We start from the raw sequence: 22,917 nt of genomic DNA, 5'->3' as shown, positions 1-22,917 counted from the left end.
CAAGTATATAAGCCTAATCCCACACTTTATTTTTTCTTTTTTCTTTTCCTACAGGTTTTGGAATTTTGTTTGAAAATGTTACTTGCACATTTACATTACTTTTATTTTAGGTTTATTTTCCCATGACAAAACCTCTTTCAAATAACTGCATGCATTGAATAACACTTATACATCCATCCTTTTTTTTTTTTTTTTTTTTTTTTTTTTTTTACTTTTTAACTTGTCTTAACAATAAAATTGCAATGCCAATGCTGACACATTATACCACTGTTTTATTCTATTGTGGTGATGTTTACCCCTTATTTGACCTTATTTTAGTTGGTTATTAACTGTAATTTTAAGGTAATGAGGGGTATTTGCAGAGCAAAAATGGTTTTTGGATGGTTCTTCTATAACCTGCTAAAACGTCTTTAAACATTGGCATCTTTTGGGAGGGTACCAGTTATGGTAACTAATTAAAATAGCCATGTTGTGTCAGGCCCGGTAATTAAAGCACAAATCTTGATACCAGAAGGTCCCTCATTATGGCCATGGTGTGGGTTGCAGGCCTCAGAGCTCTCACCACTGATGCCCTGTACACACGGTCGGACATTGATCGGACATTCTGACAACAAAATCCGTGGATTTTTTTCCGACGGCTGTTGGCTCAAACTTGTCTTGCATACACATGGTCACACAAAGTTGTCGGAAAATCCGATCGTTCTAAACGCGGTGATGTAAAACGCGTACGTCGGGACTATAAACGAGGCAGTAGCCAATAGCTTTCATCTTTTAATTTATTCTGAGCATGCGTGGCACTTTGTGCGTCGGATTTGTGTACACATGATCGGAATTTCCGACAACTGATTTTAAAGCAAGCTCTCAAATTTTGTGTGTCGGAAATTCCGATGGAAAATGTGTGGTGGAGCCATCATCAGCAAGGTCCCATCACACATTTTCCGTCAGAAAATCCGACCGTGTGTACAGGGCATAAGAGTTACTGAAATCGCTGAGATGTACAAGATACTAAGGCTCGATTCACAGTTATGCATGTTGCTTTTGAGCGTTTCTGCAGTGTTTTTTGTGGTGCTTGCCACGGTTTTTACTGCGATTTTGTTTGTTTTTTGTTTTTTTTTACACTGTATATAGCTGGTTGCTAAGGAGGGGGCCGGGAAGCCAGCTGCCGCGTCCTTAACAACCGATGAGTCATCAGTTGTCAGCCGGCTTCCAGGTTGATGTAAAAAAAAAAAATGGGGCGGGGGAGGGGGATGGGTGCTTTGGGGCAGGGGGGGCTCTGTGGCCCCCATGCTGATGGGCCTCTTTCTGACAACCCTTGCCCGGTGGTTGTCGGGGTTTGCGGCGGGGGCCGCCAGATCCCCCCCCACCCATGTGAATAAGTATGGGGTACATTGTACCCCCTACCCATTCACTAAAAAAAGTAGTGTTAAATACAGTAGACAGTTTTTTTTAGGTTTTTTTTTTTGTCTTCCTCAATCTTCTCCTGCATCTTCATCCTCCGGTCTTCTTCTCCCCCTGCTTCTTCTTCTGCTCTTCTGTCTTCTTTGTCCGGTGTTCTTCTTCCTTTGCTGTTGCTCCTGCCGACGACCCTCCTCCGATGCTGCGTCCCGCTGATCTGTCGGCGCTGATGTTCTGCACTTCTTAAATAACGATGGGGTGTGGTAAATAGTGTCATCCTTGAGGCCACGCCCCTTGTGACGTCACCACCCACACCAGCGTAATTCGATTGCCACGCCTCATCGTTATTTAAGAAGTGCAGGACATTGGCACTGACAGATCAGCGGGGCGCAGCATCGGAGGAGGGTCGTCGGCGGGAGCGGTGGCAAAGGAAGAACACCGGACAAAAAAGACAGAAGAAGCAGGGGGAGAAGACCGGAGGATGAAGATGCGGGAGAAGATGGAGGAAGAAGTAGAGAAGAAGATTTTTAATAAGACTTGTCAAAAACTGTATACTGTGTTTTTTAACACTACACTATTTTTTTTTTAGTGAATGTGTAGGGGTACAATGTACCCCATACTCATTCACATGGGGGAGGTGCTGGGATCTGGAGGGCCCCTTGTTAAAGGGGGGCTTCCAGATTCCGATAAGCTACCCGCCTGCAAACCCCGACAACCACCAGGCAAGGGTTGTCAGGAATAGGCCCTTGTCCCCATCAACATGGGGGCAAGGTGCTTTGGGGGGGGGGGGGGCAGAGCCCTCCCTGCCCCAAAGCACCCATCCCCCTCATGTTGAGGGCATGCGGCCTGGTATGGTGCGGGAGGCGGGGCTCGCTCGCTCGTCCCCTCCCTTTCCTGACCTGCTGGGCTGCATGCTCGGATAAGGGTCTGGTATGGGTTTTTTTTTTTTTTTTTTGAGCCAGAAGACAGCTTATGACTCATCGGTTGTTAAGGACGTGGCAACCAGCTTCCCAGCCCTCTCCTTAGCAACCAGCTATATACAGTGTAAAAAAAAATGCAAGTCACGGTAAAACTGCGGTACTTGCATTTTGGATGCGGGTCCATTGAATTCTATTACATGCAAAATGCTGCGTTTTGCGGGACAAAAAAGTCCCCAGCCCTTTCCAAAAACGCAGAGGCACAAAAATGCATTGATGTGAATATGTTCCATAGGAACCCATGTTAAATTTCCCTGCAAAATGCATCAAACGCGTTAGTGTGAATCAAGCCTAAGAGCACTGATGCCTAAATAAAGTTTCTTGTTAAGCTAGATAGAGCTTGAGGGCCCATTCACATGTCGTCATTCCGATGCATTGCAACACGTGTTATGATGCGTTAAAGCGGAACTATACCCTCCTGCCTATCCTTTTCAGCCAAGAAAGCTGGCCTCTGATCTGCAACTGCCATGTTGCTGCACATGTCATCATTTTTGACTCCAGTCATTTGATGGTTTAACAGTTTGGTTGAGACCACAAGCAACTGGTACAGTTGGCATCCTGGGAATGTAACGGTTTTTGAAACCGTTAAATTGATGGTTTAGTTCCGCTATAATGGCTTTGTGTTTTATACAGCCTATTAATTTTGAATGAGCTGCCAGTACACAAGAACAGACCAAAATGGTATGTGCAACATGCTGACGCTACACAATGCATGGTAGTGTTACTGTTGCCGCTCTCTGCAATGCAGCTTTTCTGCTTTAGTGCACTTTGGTACCATTCAAAAATGGCAGTGCAATGTGCTAATGCATATAGTGTGCCATCCCGCAGCACAGTAGTGCATTTCAAAACTGAATGTGCTACAAGATAGCAACTTCAATTGGGCTTTAATTATACAGCATGTACTAAAAGTGAAATGTTGGTTTTGGTGGACTGGCCTTGTTTACTGTCACTGGTTTTCAGAAGGTTTAGGAGTTTCGCTAAGGCCGGCCATAGACTGTGCAAATTTCTGGTTTCAGGAAAGAAATTTGCACGGTTCCCCCATGAACACACACTGTGCTTACAGAGGAATGTGATTGGCTGCTCCTGGCGGGGGGGAAGCTGTCCCCACTGGGGGAACTGGGTGACTATTGCTATAACCTGTGCAGTATACAGAGGCAGCTGATCTCTTGTACTTGTACATCAACCAAAACCTTTATTTACCTCATGTCAGTGATCAGGAATTTACATATTTAGATGTATATACTTTTATTTTACTAATTTTCAGCTCCTTTCCATCTTTTTATGATCTACCTTTTTGGAACCTACACCGTTCAGCTATAATATTATGACCACTCACCCAATATTTAGTAGGTCCCAGAACAGCCCTGAATCATTGCGTTATGGACTTTAAAATAACATCCACATGAATGCCAGGACCCAAGGTTTCCCAGCATCACACTGCCCAAAGCATCACACTGCCTCCATCTGCTTGCAGCCTTCTCATAGTTTATCCTGATGGCATCTCTTCACTAGGTAAATGATGCAAACGCACCTGGCCATCCATATAACGTAAAATAAAATGCGATTCATCAGGCAGGCTACTTTCTTCCATTGCTCTGTGATACGTGTCTACTGCTTGTGTGCCCATTGTTTGTGTCATTGTGTGTGAAGACGGGTCAGCAATGGGCACCATGACTGGTCTGTGGCTATGCAACCTACTACGCATCAAACTTGATGTACTGTGTGTTCTGACCCTTCCATCAGAACCAGCATTACCTTTTTTCAGCAATTTGAGCTACAGTAGCTCGTCTATTGGTCAGACAACACAAGCCAGCCTTCGCTCCCCGTGTGCATGAATGAGCCTTTGCACCCCATGAGCCTTTGCACCCCATGAGCCTTTGCACCCCATGAGCCTTTGCACCCCATGAGCCTTTGCACCCCATGAGCCTTTGCACCCCATGAGCCTTTGCACCCCATGAGCCTTTGCACCCCATGAGCCTTTGCACCCCATGAGCCTTTGCACCCCATGAGCCTTTGCACCCCATGAGCCTTTGCACCCCATGAGCCTTTGCACCCCATGAGCCTTTGCACCCCATGAGCCTTTGCACCCCATGAGCCTTTGCACCCCATGAGCCTTTGCACCCCATGAGCCTTTTCCTTCCTTGGGCCCCTTTTTGGTAGGTCCTGTTCACTGCACACCGGGAACATCCCACGAGCTTCAGTGTGAGTTGTAAAATAAAAGGTGGCTCTCAAATGAATAAAATATTCCACCAACACTCTAGAACTGATTTATCCCAAAGGATGGGGTACCTCCACAACTGTATGTCAATGTCAAAAAGGAGGGGGGGGGGGGACCTCTAGGTTCAACCCGCCATGCCCCACTTTATTGAAAAATACAAAATTCTATATATCAAATTGTGGGTAGGCACAATAGGCATGCCCTTTCAGACATCGTTTAAAATGGTTAAAAAGAGACAATGTTGTCACTTAAACTGAACACTCAGAACGTCCCTCACACATACAATTCATACTGCACGCAGCCTATGCATGGCTTCCAAATATCTGAGCCTAGAAGTCTAGGTATGGGGTTGTCAGGTGCCAAGCAATACTTGTCCCAATCAGGGCTAATGATTTGCTAATGGCACCATAGTACCCCTAAACCTTAAGACACTTCCAGAATTGCAGTACTAGGCTCAATGATGCATATTGGAAGAGCAACTCAGTATGTTGTGTGGAAAAGGGCTCTAGCTGGGTGGGTACCCTGAAGGTTTGCTTTATACCACCAAACGGTCTCAGATACACTGCCTCCAAGATAGAGGTCGGTAAATGAACGTCGGTCCAGAGAGAAAATGCATATAGCAGTGATGGACTTCAAAAATGCCATAGTGTTAACTTCATGTGCATGTCACTTTCTTCAGCCGAGGATCCACAGTCTATCTTCAACTTTCAAAGTGCACTCACCGCTCCTGGATATGGGTAACCTTGTTCCACTTGTTTCCCAATATCTGTCAGACCACGATTGGCCACAGTAGCATAACTTTCAGCTGAGTCTCCCCTGATGGTGGTCTATGACCTCAGCATGGACATCTTGTAGTATATCTTATGGTCTGAGATTGCAGCTTCCCTCTTGCAGCAGTTGCGGTGTACTGGGGCCATGTGACAAACGCCGCCGGTCCACTAGAGCCGCATGGTAAGAACGGGCGTCCTGTAGTGTTGCAAAACTTCAATGTATTTTGCATACACAGCGTATGCTTCGTCAGTGTGAGTTGCTCTGACCCAATCATCTAGCCATTACAATGTGTCCCTTGTCAGTTGCTCAAATCCTTACACTTGCCCATTTATTTCTGCTTTCAACATGTTAACTTCAGGGGCAACATGTTCACTTGCTGCCTAGTACATCCCACCCACTTTCAGATGCCATTGTAAATAATGTTCACTTTAGCTGTCAGTGGTCATAAAGTTATGGCTGTTCGATGTGTATCTTCATTTTCATGATTTTAACTATGTACCAAATGCCTTACTAAGCAAAGTGGTGGCTACATGCGTGTGTGTGTTTTTTTTGTTTTGTTTTTTTTTTTAGCAAATATTCTATATTCTGCATGCATATAGTGTCACTGGCTTATATCTGAAGAATGTTTGTCACCTTTTTAGGTTTTGTTAGAAATGGTAGATTATAATACAGTAGTGGAGGCCCACCATAAAATATGGAGCTGCTGTTGTTGGCTCGTTTTATTTAAATGTGCAAGCTCAAGGGCTGTCACACTTGTCTTTCATTTGCTGCATCCTAATTGATAAAGTAAACAGGACAATCGGTGGTGCCTCTTGCATCTGTGTGAATAAATCATGGCAGCTAGAATTTGGTCATGAGTGCTTTACAGCTAGTTCATAAAAGAGCAACAAATATAAAGCACATTGCAGGGTACACAATACACATTATTTAAAACTACATTTTGCAACCCAGTAGGTAAAGTTCATCTGATGTAAAAAAAAATCTTTAATTTCTGATCTACAAAGCTTGGAACTTAGCTGAAGTACGCGTACTGTCAAAGTAGTTGTCAGGTGCTCTTTCAGGTTTTGTTAACACCCTTTTTTTTTTTTTTTTAATTTTTTTTTTACCTGTTGGTTTAATCTTGGTATGCCAGCCTTTCTCTTATGCTTAAAGTACAACGAGGCATCACCACAATGTAAATTTAGGCACTTGCGTAGGTGGTGTACAATATCTGTTAGATGTTGAAATATGACTTTTTCTCATCAGCCAAGTATGTTTTGGAAGTTCGACCTGCATTCTTCATCTCACATAGACACCCTCTTAGAGAGAGATGAAGTGACACTAAAGGAGTTGATGGATGAAGAGGATATATTGCAAGAATGCAAGGCGCAGAATCGTAAACTTGTGGAGTTTTTATTAAAATCCGAGTGCTTGGAAGACTTGGTGACCTATATTACAGAGGAGCCACCCCTAGACATGGATGAGAAAATTCGTTACAAGTAAGATGTGCATTAATCATTTTTACTGTTTCAAAGGGTTGTTCTGGTATAAATTGATGAGTGTTTCCCAAGGTTGGAGCAGACAGAATCTGGAGTAGCTGTGTATGGCAATCAATAAGCTTCTATATTTTTAAAATTTACCTGAGCAAGCTGAAGTTGGAAGCTGGCTACTTTGCACAGCTGCTTTAAGATTCCTGCACTACCCTATTTTCAGACAACAAATGTACCTACCGTACCATTTCTTTTAAAATGAGACTGAATAATTTCATGCCAAGGCTTCCAGACAAGTTTTGTTGCTCTGGAAGCATCCTTCTTTATTCTTGTGGCTTATTTGGTTGCATAGGGCAGCACAGAAGTGTCAGAAGTCAACCAGCGCTACTTTTGACAGGCAATCAATTAAGGAAAATTTTCATAGCATATTTAAAGGGGAAAGGTTTTACCTAGAAAGAATTTTGTACAGCAATCCATTCCAAAGTCAATGCAACACTTTCTGAGCAAATTCTTAGAAGCATGGGACGCTCCATGACATTCCTGGCCTAGTCTACCATTACACAAGGCTTGTGGGAGAGACTTGGTGTATGTAAGGGCAAAAAAGACTTCAGTACATCTCTACAACACCTGCACATTTCTTTGTTTTATCTTTTTAAATGCTACAAGTACACAACAGTTGTTTGTGCCAGAAATCCAGTGTGTTCCTAATTTTTAAGAGCTTTGTTCTACCCTCCCTATGCAACAGTGGCTCATAGTTATAGGCTGATCACAAACTTAAATGGATCCCTATTCCATATCTGTTGCATATGGGGTGGGATAAGGAGTGCTTTAAATTTAAGTATCTAGGGACTCCTCCAAGGGTTACAATGGGTGTATTTGCTTTGTGAAGCATCCTTCTCCACAGTGACATTATCAGATTAGTATGTGGCCGATGGGACCCTTAGAGATTCTCATGGGCCAGTAACCACTTTAATGAAATCAACCAAACAATATTTTTTTTTTCTTCCAAAATAATTCAAACACACTACTTAATAGCTGAGTAATCTAGTTTCATGAAATTGTCTTCTTACTGTGTTTTCCTTGTAATGTCCTTTGGGAGCTCCAGAACCTTTTTTCCCCACCCAATGCACGTTGGTTACAGTCATTGCTCTGTCCACTGCAAACCCCAGTGTACATGCCAGAAGCAAAGAGGGTGGCTCCGTTCCTACATACTATGACTGCGGAGAATGAATGTAGCCACTCTTTAGCATGAAGCTGGATCACAGTACAAATAAAAGGATTTGGAGGAGGCTGAGAACATTAGGCACTTTTTTATGAGTTAGAGGAGCTAAACTTCCATCACTAAATTGTACCTATAGATAAGCCTATAATAAGGCTTACCTATAGGTAGTGTAAATTTCTCCTAAACAAGCACAGTTTAGGAGATATTTGCTGTACATGTGGCCAGTAACATAACTAGCGCGTATGCGCTCTGAAGGAGCTTCTGACTTCAAGCAGAAGTCAAGGACTTCTGCTTGATCTTGCCTCCCAAAGCGGTGTTTAGCGGCAACTCTGCCAGTCCTGCATAGCAGTGTGTCCCCTCTGGCTGTGGCAGGGAGCTCTGGAAATTGGTGCTAGCAAGTGTTTCACTTGAGGTTTCCACAGCCTGCAAGAGAAGGTGTATTGGGCCTGGGAGAACCAAGATGGCACCTGTTGTATTCCTGGCACCAGGAAATTCATGAATTCTGGTGTGACAAACACTCCTTTTCCAGCCAGTAGCAAGAGTGCTGTCATCTATATGAGATTCTGGTCCAGAATTTTTAGCAGTTGTGTAGCAGAATCTGCTTCGCACAAATTATCTTTGATTCTATCTGACTGCAGTCTTTCTAGGCTACCGAATTTACACATAGTAGAATATATCTTGCAAAAAATAATTTCCTCTGTGAAAAGAAAAAGCAGTCTATCAAAAGTTTGGCAGTTATTGCAGATTTTAGGATTTATGATGGTGGCAGTCCTGGGTGTAGTATGGGTCCAGATGCATTCCAGAAGGCTTTAGTGCAGGGGTCTCAAACTAGCGGCTCTCCAGCTGTTACGAAACTGCAAGTCCCATGAAGCACTACAAGGCTGACAGTTACAAGCATGACTCCCACAGGAAGAGGCATGATGAGACATGTAGTTTCACAACAGCTGCAGGGCCGCGAGTTTGAGACACTTGCTTTAGAGTTTCCTGCTGGGGGAATGGAATCCCAGGCATAATTTTTGCTAAATGCTGACCGTGACATTAGCGAGAGGGGATTTTCTGGGTCTCACTTGGTGGGAAGATCCACAGAATCTGGGCGAATGACCCTTGGCTGCCGTATACCCTTACAGAAAAACTAGGCACCGGTTCATGGGAATGGGGGCTCATTCAAATGGCTTACAGGCTTGTGAAATCTGGGAGCCAGTGTTAATTGGAACAACCCTACAATTACAGATTGCTTCTAGCAATGGGAAGAGTTTGCTGTTCTTCGGAGGGAAAACTTTTTAGAGGAGAAAGTATTTGGACAATGGAAGTGTGTATCAAACAGGGAGGTACGCTGTCTGACACCCTCTTATCCTTGGCTGAGGAGATCTCACAGAGCAACAACTAACTTTGCGCTTGGCTCTCCATCAATGGAACGCTTTCCTAGCGGACTATGTTGAGCCCACAAATTTTCAGGGAAGTTATGCGCAAAAGGTAGGGCGATGGCAGTAGGTCTCTTCCTTTCTAGTTAGAAAAGGAAAGTAGAAAACCCCCCCCCCCCCCCCCAACCTGAAAAGAAAGTCCCCTAGCTCCAAGGACAGATGCCCTGCCTCATCGGGGGAAATCAGATTGGGGTATGCTTTTTCCTTTAGTAAACTTGCTGCCTTTGGTATTCAGGAAGGCCATTCAGGACTGGGCACAGGGTTATTCTGATTGCTCTGTGGTGGCCAAAAATAAGTTGTTTTTCAGCACTAAACTGTTTTGCAATCTCCCCACCATGAGTTCTCTAATCTTGGGGTCTGATGTTTACACCCAAATCCTCAGCTAATCTACCTTACCGCTTGGAACCTAAAAGGGGATTCTCAGAAGCAAAATCTTCAAAGAAGACTCTAGATGCCCTTCTCTTCAGCTGTAAGAGTGCCAGAAAAATATATGCTAAAGTAGGGAAGACCTTTTGTTGCTGGTATAGACTAGGCAGCAATGATTCTTTTGATTCCCACAGTTCTAGATTTTATTCAGGATGGTGTTCGAAGGATATATATTTTTTTTTTTTTTTTTTTTTTGTCTACCTGGTTCCCCCTAAGGTATGGGCGGCAGCTCTTTCTTTTTGAAAACCAGACCTGGGAACTAGACCAGGAGATCCCTTGGATTTCTCGTGGGTAAGGAAGTGTGCATGCTTTAACTGCTTCAGCCCCGGAAGATTTTATCCCCATTCCTGACCAGAGCACTTTTTGTGATTCGGCACTGTGTCGATTTAACTGACAATTGTGCGGTCATGCAACGTTGCACCCAAACAAAATTGACACCCCTTTTTTTTCCCCACAAATAGAGATTTATTTTGGTGGTATTTGATCACCTCCTGCGGTTTTTATTTTTTGCGCTATAAACAAAGCAACAATTTTGAAAAAAATGCAATATTTTCTTTTTGCTATGGTAAATATCCCCCAAAAATTTATAAAAATAACTTTTTTTTTCTAATTTTAAGCCGCTATGTATTCTACATATTTTTGGTAAAAATCGCAATAAGCGTATGTTGATTGGTTTGCGCAAAAGTTAGTGTCTACAAAATAGGAGATAGTGTGTTTTTTTTTTTTTTGTGTTTTTTTTTTTTTTTTTTTTTTTATTTTTTTTTTTTTTTACTAGTAATGGTGGCGATCTGCGTGTTTTTTTTTTTTTTTTTTTTTTCCTTTCCTTCTGCGACATTATGTTGGACATTTTTGGGACCATTGGCATTTATACAGCGATCAGTGCTATAAAAATGTCGCTGGCAGGGAAGGGGTTAACACTAGGGGGCGATCAAGGGGTTAATTGTGTTCCCTAGGGTGTGTTCTAACTGAAGGGGGACTTGGACTGTGTAGGGGAGATAACAGATCGCTGTTCATACTCTGTATGAACAGACAAGATCTGTCTCTTCTCCCCTCAGAGAACCGGAAACTGTTTATACACACAGATCTCGGTTTGCCCCGAGCGATCCCGGCGGTGATAGCAACCGCTGGGCACTCGCATCGGCTCTGTGGACGAGCAGGGGGGCGCTCGCCCCTAGTGGCCACGGGCGAACTGACGTTACAGAATGTCGTTTCGCCCAGCCGTGCCATTCTGCCGCAGTACAACTGCAGCGGCTGGTCCGCAAGTGGTGAAAGAGGAAGTAAACCCTAATGGGTTTTACTTCCTCTTTGTTCTCCTGCTAAGTAAAAGCATAATAGGCTAGTATGAATCGCATACTAGCCCATTATGTGTCACTTGCCTGCAAAGGAAGCCCGCGATGTCACCGCTGGTGGTCGCATCAATCTTCGCCCCTCTTCCTTCCATGGTCGTGGACTTTGGCTCTGTGACTGTCCGGAGCCGCGAGATGTCACTCCCGCGCATGCGAGCAGGAGCCGTCAGTCACGGCACTTGCGAGTGAAGAAATAGCACGGAGGTCCGTTTCTTCACAGCGCATGTGACGATGACCTCATTGTCACACTACAAGGTAAATATCTCCTAAATGGCGCGTTTTAGGAGAGATTTCCACTACCTAATAGGTAAACCTTATTCTAGGCTTGCCTATAGGTAAAACTCAATCGGAGGTTTACAACCACTTTAACCACTTCAGCCCCGGAAGAATTTACCCCCTTCCTGACCAGAGCACTTTTTTCGATTCGGCACTGCGTGGCTTTAACTGACAATTGCGCAGTCGTGCGACATGGTTTCCAAACAAAATTGATGTCCTTTTCCCCACAAATAGAGTTTTCTTTTGGTGGTATTTGATTGCCTCTGCGGTTTTTATTTTTTGCGCTATAAACAAAAAATTAGCGACAATTTTGAAAAAAAAAGCATTGTTTTTTACTTTTTGCTATAATAAATATCCCCAAAAAATATTTGAGAATTTTTTTTACTCAGTTTAGGCCGATAAGTATTCTTATTTTTGGTAAAAAAAAAAATCGCAATAAGCATTTATTGATTTATTTTGTGCAAAAGTTATAGCGTTTACAAAATGGGGGATAGTTTTATGGCATTTTTATTTATTTTTTTTTTTACTAGTAATGGCGGCGATCAGCTTTTTTTTTTTTTTTTTCTTCCTCCTCGTAACTGCGACATTATGGTGGACACATCGGACATTTTTGACACATTTTTGGCACCATTGTAGGTTAATTGGATCATGTCTAAATTGTCCCTAGTATGTATGAATGTGAGTTAGGGACCTTAGATTGTAAGCTCCTTGAGGGTAGGGACTGATGTGAATGTACAATGTACAGTATATGTAAAGCGCTGCGTAAATTGACGGCGCTATATAAGTACCTGAAATAAATAAAATAAATTTATACAGCAATCAGTGCTATACAAATGCTCGGATTCCTGTGTATAGGACACTGGCAGTGAAGGGGTTAACCACTAGTGGGCTAGGGAGGGGTTAAGTATGTCCTGGGGAGTGTTTCTAACTGTGGGGTGGCGTGGCTATGTGACACGTCACTGATCTCTGCTCCCTATCACAGGGAGCAGAGATCAGTAACAGTGTCACTAGGCAGAACGGGGAGATGCTTGTTTACATTAGCATCTCCCCGTTTGTCCTCTCCGTGAGGCGATCGCGGGTGTCCTCGCAGCGATCGTATCCGCGACCCAACTCGCGGAGCTCCCGGCTGGCGTGCATGCACTGGTACGGCGGCAAATTTAAAGGGATGTACGGGTACGCCCATTTGCCCAGCCGTGCCATTCTGCCGACGTACATCGGCGTGCGCCGGTTGGGAAACGGTGAAGGGATTTACTACTGCTTCCTGGGATTTGTCCTTGGTACTGAATGCTAAAGAACCTTTACAACCAATCAATGACTGAGCTGTTGAAGCAGAACTAGGGAGGGTACTCTCCTTCCCAATGCTGACTTCTTCTCCTGTGGGCAGGGTTTTCACCATTTTCTTTGGCTGGTGCGGGATGACTCTTCTGCAATAAAATGCCGGCCAGCTCAGTGTATCATAGCGGAACTTTAGTTCAGCTTGCGCTTCTTATGCTTCAGTGGTCATTTTGCTAGTGTCACTTCAGTTAGGAGTATTGGAGACATGCAAACTTTGTCCTGCAAGGATTCCAACTCGTCAGTTTTACAAGATAGGGTTGTTCTTGGATCCAGTTTTTCTTCTTCTTTTTTTTATTTATTTATTTTGTACCTTTCTAAGGTATCCCCAGCCTTTCAGAAATTCTCCTCCTGACTTTCTGCAGTTCCCTGAAGAACCCAATGTTAAAACATGTCAAAGTATCTAGAGGTTATAAAAGACTTTAGAAGGTCCAGCCACCTTCTAGTTTTGTGTAATGGTCCCAACAAAGTGTTCAGAGCTTTTAAAGAGTATGATTGCCAGGTGGATTAGAGTGACTATTTCAGCATACATCCATGCAGGATAAGAACCACTTGCTGGAATTATGGCTCATTCTACCAGGTTCATGCATCACGGGCAGGTAGCTCAGGTGCTTCATGGAAAGAAGTCTTAAGGCTTCGGTATGGTCTACAAGCCATACTTTTATGCAACGCTATGTGTAGCGTACCTTTTTTGCCAGGACAAGTATGATTACTTGTTTATCCTCTCAAGGAGGCTGTCCTTTGAATATGATTTGGGGAAATCATATTTCCCATGGTTAGTTTTAATGGTATTTAAGAGAATATTTCAGGACTGTCTATTCCCACCCAGAGGTTTCTATCTTGTGGTGATTTTTGTGTGGTTCATTATTTCTTTGTGCACATTGATGGTTCTTTTTTTAATAACTGAAGGAGGCGGGTTGGACTTTTAATTTCATTCTGGTTTGTTTCCTGTTGAAGGTGGAGCCAGTCATCTTTTAGGTAGCTGTCCTGAAGGATCTTTGAAATGTTACTGGCATCACTTGCCTTATTCATAATATATTTTGAAGAAAACCCCGTAAAGTTGGAGTTTTCATGTTAGTATTTTTTGTTTTTCAAATCAGACTGCAAACTGTAAAATGAAATCTGTTATGTAGAACCTCATATTGCTCTTTTGCACATTCTAAACTAGATTATACGTCATAGATGGTTATTATAACTTTTTATTACTGTACTTTCAGTCAGCATATTAGCTTCTGATCTGTTTTCTTTTAGGTACCCCAATTTGTCTTGTGAGTTATTAACCTCAGATGTATCACAGATAAATGACAGACTAGGAGAGGATGAATCTTTGCTCAAGAGGCTCTACAGCTTCCTTTTAAATGACTCCCCGTTGAATCCGCTGCTTGCTAGTTTCTTCAGCAAAGTGTTAAGCATTTTAATCAGCAGGAAGCCAGAACAGGTATGTGAAGTCTTATCCACCTTGTCTCTCTCTTCATGATTTTGCATTTTTGGCATTGTCTTTCACATGCATACAAAGACAAAATGATGGGTGTAACTTAATGCAAAAATTATGGTTTTGATCAGCTTTATACTAAATTTGTGTGTGGGTTTTTTTTGTTTGTTTTTTTTTTTTAAGGGTTTCTTTAACAATGTTTCTTGGTTTTATGCTTTTACACGTGATTCACATGTGAACCTTTTTGCTTAATTTTGCAGATTGTAGCTTTTTTAAAGAAAAAAGATGACTTTGTTGACTTGATAATAAAACATATAGGTACCTCTGCAATTATGGATTTGCTGCTAAGACTTCTCACATGTATTGAGCCACCACAGCTAAGGCAAGATGTCTTGAACGTAAGTTTCGGTAACTTCTGTCCTTTAGCCAATACTAATGCATATGTATTAATGCAAGGTATATGCATAAATAAAGGTCCCATAACTTGAAGTAGTCAAATAACTTAAAGCGGAGTTCCACCCAAAAGTGTAACTTCCACTTTTAGCAATCCTGAGTCGTCCCCCCCCCCCGACATGCCACATTTGGGGGAGGGGGGGGGGGGGCAGGTACTTGGTTTTGACAGGTCTTGTCTTGACTTCTGCCTGGGTTGCCTAGGCGGCCCCTCCCTCCCACGTTACAGGTCCCAGAAGATTGCCCGGCCATTCAGGACATGCAGTGCACACCCGGCTGTGAATCCGTAAGCTGTCACAGCCGGGTGCCCACAGTAGTGACGCTTACATTGCGGAGGGAAAGGGAGAAGCGAGGCTTCGGGTGGCCGCATTGCTGGACCGTGGGACAGGTGAGTGTGTGTTTATTAAAAGTCAGCAGCTACACTTCGTTTTGTAGCTGCTGACTTTTAATAAACACAAACGGGTGAAGCTCCGCTTTAAAGCGGTGTTCCGCCTGGGGTAAAAAAATTGAAAGTCAGCAGCTACAAATACTGTAGCTGCTGACTTTTAATATATAGATGCTTGCCTGTCCAAGGAGCCCGCGTTGTCGGCACCCAGCCAATTTTCGGATTGGCTGACGGGTGCTGCCACCGCCATTCGTCGTAGAGAACTTATACTTGGCCTTTTATAATTGGCCTGGTGGCAGAGAAGGGGGGGTGCTGAACTTCTGAGGGGCGGCACAGTCTCCCGGAAGGGAGGGTACCTGTCAAAAACAGGTTCCCGTTGCCCCTTCCCCCCTGAAAGGTGCCAAATGTGGCACCAGAGGAAGCAGATAAGCGGAAGTTCCACTTGAACACTGCCTTCTCTCCCCCTCCCCCCCGATTTTTGAAGGTTTGTTTTCTTTTTTGTGGAGTGATTTACATAGTTATGTGCTTGCTCCCACTTCTGCTCAGAGCAGAAGTTCAACCCAAACAATGCACAACACCCCAGGGTGGATTTGATTTTTAAATCGCGATTTAAATCACTAGTAAACGGCCTTGATTTAAATTAACTCGATTTAAATCATAATTTTTAAAGATCAACTGTCATCTGTCAGGCTCCTCCTCTGACCTGCTGTTGACTCACCAACAGTCCCATTCACTTTAGTGGGACGGTGGTGATGGGGCCGTGAGACAACAAGGTGAGGGATGTGGCGGCAGCAGGTGAGTGAATGCCAGGTGCTTGCATGATGGACCGGAAATGACAGGCGCTCGTTAAATGTAAGGACTTATTCTTGCTGCTAGTTGGAAAACCTTCATTTTGTTTGCAAATATTAAAGTTTCTATTTAGAGTAATAAGCTGTCAGTTTAGTAAATATTCCCAAACTGGGTCTCTTTTACGGCCTGCTGCCATTTTGCTCCTCGAGAGAGCAATAAAGCACTTCAAGCTATGTGCAGAAAGATCACAAGGTTTAGAAGCTGCTTAGAAGGTTTCACTTTAACTTTTACTGCTTGCCCTTCCTCTTTACTTACAGCCTTGTACAGATGCATTTCTCTTCAATCATACACTTTGTAGTGTACGTAGATTTGCAAAACAATGGGATAAAGGAATATTCCTGAACTTTATCTCATGGTTACTGTGAAATTGTGTGAATGCATCAATGCAGTGCATGTTATCTCAGCTTGCAGAGCTTGGATTCATTGAATGAGTTTAACAAAAATGTAAAGATTGTAGAATATACAGCCTCATGCTACATAACTAAGCTCCATGTCATGCTGAATAAACTAAATTATTAATGTATCTTAAATAGAAAACTAGGTTTAGATTACATTTTATTAAAAAAATCTGATTTTTAAATAAAAAAAATCAGATTTTTATTTATATCAACCCTTTTTTTTTCTGCCAGTAAATACCTTATACAGCCCACTTCCTGTTTCTTGTCTGGTATAAAGCCTAGACTTATGACATCCTACACAGCTCTCTTGTGAGTTTGCCAGGAAGGGAGGGGTGATGATTCATAAGAGGGCCAATGGAAGCTTCAGAGCTGGAGGTGTGCCTCTGTGTAAATCCAGGAAGTGAACAGGCAGCAGCTTCAGCTTCCCACAGTTAAAACGGTTGCAGACAGACTCGGTGTAGGGAGATTTCTGCAGCATATTTAGCAAGTACAGAATTGCAATATAGATAAAATATGCAAAGTGGTTGGAGGGAAGCTTCAGAATGGCAAAGATGTTTACATTATAAATTGTGTGAGCAGACTGCAGTTCCTATTTAAGATCAGATGTAAGTTACTGATCAGAATACATCATTTGATTGCAACTTGCATATTTTGTGGTTAAATACAGTGTAGTGTTTTTATAGTATCTAACTTCACAATCTGCATGTTTTACTAATACAGGCTGTCCCCGGGTTACAAACAAGACAGGGTCCGTAGGTTTAAGTGGAATCTGTAAGTCAGAACAGGTACTTTTTAAAAAAAAAAAAAAAAAAAAAAAGCTTTTTGGATAGCATAGGGAAGGTATAACACCCCTGTAACGTTTGTTTTGCTTGGTGATAAAGCTTCAGTGAAGACACATTTTCCCCATATTAACTCTTCCAGGAGTGAATTTTCCTTCCTAGGGGTAGATTTCCTCTCACTTCCTGTTATCTCCCTCCGTTTGTAAGTCGGATGTTTGTAACTAGGGGACCGCCTGTATGTAATCTAATTTAAAAAACACTGCCATTTGCTGTGCACCCCTAAAATCCTGTTGTCCTTGTTTTATTCTAATCAAGTGCCAAGATGGACAAAACTGTACTTGTACAAGCATATGTTGTCTCCACTGTGTGGCAGGATGTTGATCATTTGTACACCTGATCAACAGATATTTTAGTACCTTTTTCTTCAATGCCGAGAAGAACTTGCAATCCTCAGACAAAGCTTTCATTCGAAGTTATTCGCTTTAGGTCAGTAGCTAGATATACATTTTTTCCCATTTTTGTCTCCCTTTTATAGTGGCTAAATGAAGAGAAGATTATCCAGAGACTTGTAGAGTTAGTGCACCCTTCTCAGGATGAAGATGTAAGTATAAAATTAATAATTTTCCACAGCGATTGTTGCAAAATCCCTCCTAGATGTCTTTGTTTTGCTAGGAACTTCTATTGACTAATGTTTTTTTGTAAATGTCTTGAAGGAGAAATTGGCATGTTTGCATTGAAACTGGTTATGTAATCCCTATGCCTTTTTGTATGTGTGTGTGTGTGTGTGTGTGTATATGTGTGTGTGTGTGTGTGTGTGTGTGTGTGTGTGTGTGTATATATATATATATATATATATATATATATATATATATATATATATATATATATATAATATTTTTTATATTGGAAGGATTCTTATGTGTAGCTGCGCAAGACTAACCTAGGAAAAATGTTATGTGAAAAGGGTTCCCCATGTAGTTCTATGTGTTGGGGAGGAATGGAGGAGATGGTGACTCAGATGTACTTGACTAGTCTCTCTAACTGCAGCTATCCTCAGGCCAGCCTTGGAGTGTTGCAACCAGACTCTTATTGTTTCAGCTCTTATTGACACTACCAATCTGGTCACAGACCAATAAATGGTAACTAAGGATGGGCTCAGGTGTGTTTGCAAGCTGCACGTGCCGAGCCCGCCAGGAAGTTGGCGCTGCGCTAATCACAGGCAGTGAGACATTTCCCCATCTCTGCTGCCGCACATCGGGAAATGTCTCACTGCTTCTGATTAGCGCTGTGCAGTGCCGACTTCATGGCAGGCTCGGCACGTGCAGCTTGCGAACATGCCTGAGCTCATCCTTAGTAACAACTGATGTGTGTGGAGGGCTCTGTATGTGTGTGATTCCTCTAATGCTGGGAGATAGCTTTTTGCTAACTTATGGTTTTGGAATTTACCAATTTTTATACATTTAAATAAAGTATTACACTTTTTTTTGTGTAGACCCAAACCACGACTTTGTCACTTGAGTAACCGCTTTTTACCCAGGTAACCTGTCTACCAGGGTGCCTTTTTTTTTTTTTTTTTGTGCAGTTGATGTTTGGCTATTGTGACCGTGCCTAATAGGTGAGCGGTTGATTGGGTGTCGATATTCATAAATAAAGCTGGTTGCCTTATATTTTTGTGATTGGGCAGTGTTCCATCTTAAAGCGGCCACCAGACCAAAGGAAGACAAATCTGTCCTTAAAGTGGAACTTTAACCATAACATGGTCAAGAGAGGTTCTTTAGCAAGGAACATATGTTCCACATGAATAATTGTGGTACCAAAATTAGTGTGCTATATATTTCCTCCAGCATTGTTCCTGTTTCTTCTTGCCGGAGGCCACCATTTTGCTGAAGCCTAGAGCCCCAACAGTAATTCATAAAGTGGAACTAAACCCATCGATTTAACAATTTAAAAAAGTTGCATTCCTGGAATGCTGGGATTGCTAACTTTCACATTTGCTAGTGTCCTCAACCAAACTGTCAAACTATTAAATGGCTGGTGTCATAACTGATCGCATGTGCAGCACCATGGCAGTTGCAGATCAAACAGGAGCAGCTTCCTTTGCTGTAGAGAGGAGGGTTTTATTCTGCTTTTATGGCTGTCAGCAGATTGGCCTCTACAAACTCTGCAGTGCCTAAAAATTGAAAACAGAAAACACTTTTTAATGTTTTACATAACTTCAGGCTGGCCCATTTTTCAGGTAAAGCTATCTCACAGGACTTAATTTTCTCTAGAGCTCTGTTCTTGCTTGTCCCTGTTATAGCTGTGACTTTTGAGTCAGCCAAAAGCTTGAAAAATCAAAAGCTCTTAGAAGGAATCCGGTCATTATTGCAGTTGATCCCTTGGTCATAAGACAATTGGAGCAAATGACTATAGCTTTAAACTACAGTTACTGTATGTTGTGAGACACTGGTTAAAGTGTTGGATTGCAGAACCTGCTTGCAAGAGGTGCTTGCGCTGCATGGTGTTTTTTGAAGGTCATGTCTTTGGTTAAACTTTTGATGCCTTTTATCAAGGATGGCAAGAGCACTTGTTTTCAGCAAAGAAGCCCAAAACACGTTCTCAGAAGGCTTGCTGGAGGCTAAGAAAAGTCCTCATCTTATTGCAGTCAGTACAGAACACAGGCAACGTTTTCTTAGACCTTGGGTTATAGGTTCATACCTTCAGGTGACTTGACACTGGCAGAGCTTTGGAGAACATGCCCCATGGGCACCTCCCCTAGAATACTATTTTTTTTATTTTTTGTATCCCAAGTTGATGAAGCTCTTCTCCTTCACAGAGAAATCTCTTAACTAGGTATTCTTTACCGTTCTCTTTGGATTCTTCAGTCAACTCCTCGATGTCTTCTAATGCCACAAGTGGCAGTATATCCATATTGGTGCAACCTTGGGAGCCAAATGCAGACCCCATGCTGTGGTGGTGGCCTGTAATGTTGCTCCAGGCACTGGATCCTGCAAGGGCACTCATCTTTGCATTTTGCAACTCGTGTAATCAGGTGCAGGGTGCTGTACAGGTCCTGGGATGTGGTCCATCCCTATGGAACCCAGTCCCTGAAGACTCATTTGGGGGTACGACAAGAGACAGAGACAGATGAAGCTTGAACGTTATATACAGTCCTGTGTTCTGAACAAGTCGTGGTCACCCTGTATGCTACTGTTTGGCAATATTTGCCTTGTGTTCACTACAGTGTAAACTTTTCAAACTTTGGCACTGAATCTGTCACTCAAAGCTTAGTCTGAGGTGGATGACTAGGTTTTGAATCGGGCACTTCTACCCTTTTACCATGCCACGAGACCATTTACACCCTGAGTTGCTCCATTCTCCTGGACATGCTTGCCCTTTTTATTCCGCACCATACTCCATGAGTACCTAACAGGAGAATGCCCTCACATGTAGCTATGGAGGAGACCAGGCAAAGGGGAGCCATTGCATAAAAGCAGGCATAAATTCTCCCTGCTGAAGTCTTCAACAACACTTGGGCCTCATGCACACTGGACATTTTTGGATGGTTTTTACAGCAGCTGTTTTTGGCTTCAGACGTTTTCTACAGTCAAACTCCCCATCATGTTATCCTATGTGTCCATGCGCACACAGGCTGTTATCGGCTGTTTTTTGGCTTTAAAAAAAAGAAAATCTCAACTAGTGGGTTCCGAGAGTTTTTCAGCTGTAAAAAGGATCTAACGATAAAAGCCGATAAACACTCAAACGCAGCTCAGCAGTGTGTTTATGGGAGAAAAAAAAAAGATAAACGCTGTTGAAAAATGTACTGCAAAGCTACTGGCGTTTTTGATAACTTTGTTTTAACGTCCAATGGGCGTGAGGCCTTCTTCTCAGAGTGACAATTTATTTGCACTAGCGTAAGAGCTGACTCAAACACTAGTCTTTGCATCTGATTCTCACTCTTTTAGACATGGCATGTGACAAAAGCAGAATTTTTTTTGCATCTGTGTCACAATTCCTTAGGCAAATAAGAGCTTTAATAAGCCTTCTCTGGCCAGGTTTCAAAAATGCCTTTTCTCCAACACCCATGTCTATACCTAAATCCAAACCTGATATGCCTGTCCTAGATGAGACCGACATAAGGGACTGAAGAGAACATTGAGGCAGTTTTAGAAGAAGCTGTAGGAGACTTTTCTTCCCCAGATTGCTAGCATGTTTGCTAATGTATGAAAAGCTTGCTGCTGCCATCCACAAAACCCTTGGCATTGCATAACTTGATTCTTCATCTCGCCGTGCCCCTTTGGGCACAGACCTGTGAAACCCTGAAACCTTCCTTGTTCGTGAATGGATTGTGCAATATATGATTTAATCGCATCAGGATATTTCACTCCTCCCAAAACCTTTGCCAAACTCCTAATCGTGTTCCTTCTTTCACAGATTCTGCAGGAAGAAAGTTTGAGACACTTAAAAGCTTCCTTTTTAATTTTGGCAGGCCCAGCCCTGCAACCGACACTCTTGATGTAATTGCAGTATATCAAACTGCGACTAACTAGGGAAGCGAACAACCAATATGACCCCGTTTTCCAGGATTATAGCTGTTCTCTTACACTTTGCTTTTTGTGGGGATGCCCTAGGAGATGTCATAAGACTAATCTTGTGGCTAGAACCTGGAATGCTGAAGCTGCCTGTAAAAGATGCCTCAAATGTATTCCTTTTCAAGGAAGATATCTGATTAAAAGATGTCGTGTGTGTTTGTTTTGTTTTTTTACTTGCGGAGGATCCCAAAACTCCCCTCCTGAGGAGCCTCTGCAAAACCTAGAGCCCCTAATCGCTGTACCTAGGTTTCAACTTTCAAATCTGTGTTCATTACAAGACTTTGGTTGAGAAGCCCAACAAGCCTTCCCCAAAGCCCCCTTCCCATTGAAGGGGTGTCCTTTAATCCTAAGAGTCAGGTTTGTGTGTTTGTTTTTTTTTTTATAGTCATACTTGCCTTTCACTGTGCAATGATTTTTCAGAGGGGCCTGAACCTCTTCTGGGGTCCCCTGCCAGCGATCTTGCCTCTTCCTCTCCTCATTGCTCCCATAGCAAGCCGCTTGCTATAGGGGCACTCTTACTGGATTGATCCCAGAGTGCACAGTGTGCTTTGACACACACACCACTTGGCTCCACCCCCTCACAGGATTTGAGTCACAGCAGCAGGTGCCAACTGCTGCCGAGTCTCCTGTGAGAGTGCAGAGAAGAGCTGCTGCAGACAAGCACAGCACTGGATCAAGAGCCAGCGCCAATGGCTCCTGCTACTATCAATCTGCCCTGTGAGAGAAGAAAGCAGCTGCTCCCGGGCACTGCTATATGGATTTTGGGCTCCATTAAGTATGGGGGGGAGGGGGAGATCCTGTAGCACAGAAGGGTTTTTTACCTTAATGCTCAGAATGCATTTAAAGTGGTGTTCCGGCCGAAATTCTGCTTTTTGAATAAAAATACTCCTATAATACACAAGCTTAATGTGTTCTAGTAAAGTTAGTCTGTAAACGAAGGTCTGTTTTGTTAGTTTATAGCAGTAGTTTGTTATTTTATAAACTTACAGCAGGCCGTGGCCATCTTAAGTGTGGGCATCTGAAGCCAGACTGTATTTCTTTCTGGATCTCATCCTTGCAGATCTCGCACATGCTCAGTGCAGCACAAGCAGTGTAATAGGTTTCAGGTCAGGTTTCCATAGCAACGGCAGTTTCAGAGGAAGTTGCGGCCCCTTCCCAGAAGGCATTGCAAACAGGAAATGATGCGATGGGCCGCGGCCA

The 22,917-nt window shown here is 42.9% G+C and overlaps 1 protein-coding gene across 6 annotated transcripts in view; it reads left to right on the top strand.

The window, feature by feature from the left end:
• Positions 1–22,917, top strand: part of PPP6R3 (protein phosphatase 6 regulatory subunit 3) — a 145,430-nt gene that overhangs the window by 44,139 nt on the left and 78,374 nt on the right. For all 6 annotated transcript variants that reach the window (XM_073604576.1, XM_073604575.1, XM_073604577.1 and 3 more), the window contains exons 4-7: positions 6,607–6,839; positions 14,105–14,291; positions 14,546–14,683; positions 17,682–17,747. In XM_073604576.1, the coding sequence (XP_073460677.1) occupies positions 6,607–6,839; positions 14,105–14,291; positions 14,546–14,683; positions 17,682–17,747 (624 nt within the window). The remainder of the gene's footprint in view (positions 1–6,606; positions 6,840–14,104; positions 14,292–14,545; positions 14,684–17,681; positions 17,748–22,917) is intronic.

This window comes from Aquarana catesbeiana, linkage group LG11 (genome assembly GCF_042186555.1).
Source record: "Aquarana catesbeiana isolate 2022-GZ linkage group LG11, ASM4218655v1, whole genome shotgun sequence".
Classification (NCBI taxonomy): domain Eukaryota; kingdom Metazoa; phylum Chordata; class Amphibia; order Anura; family Ranidae; genus Aquarana; species Aquarana catesbeiana.
Note: the sequence above shows the minus strand (reverse complement) of the source record. Positions and strands in the feature narration are given on the sequence as shown.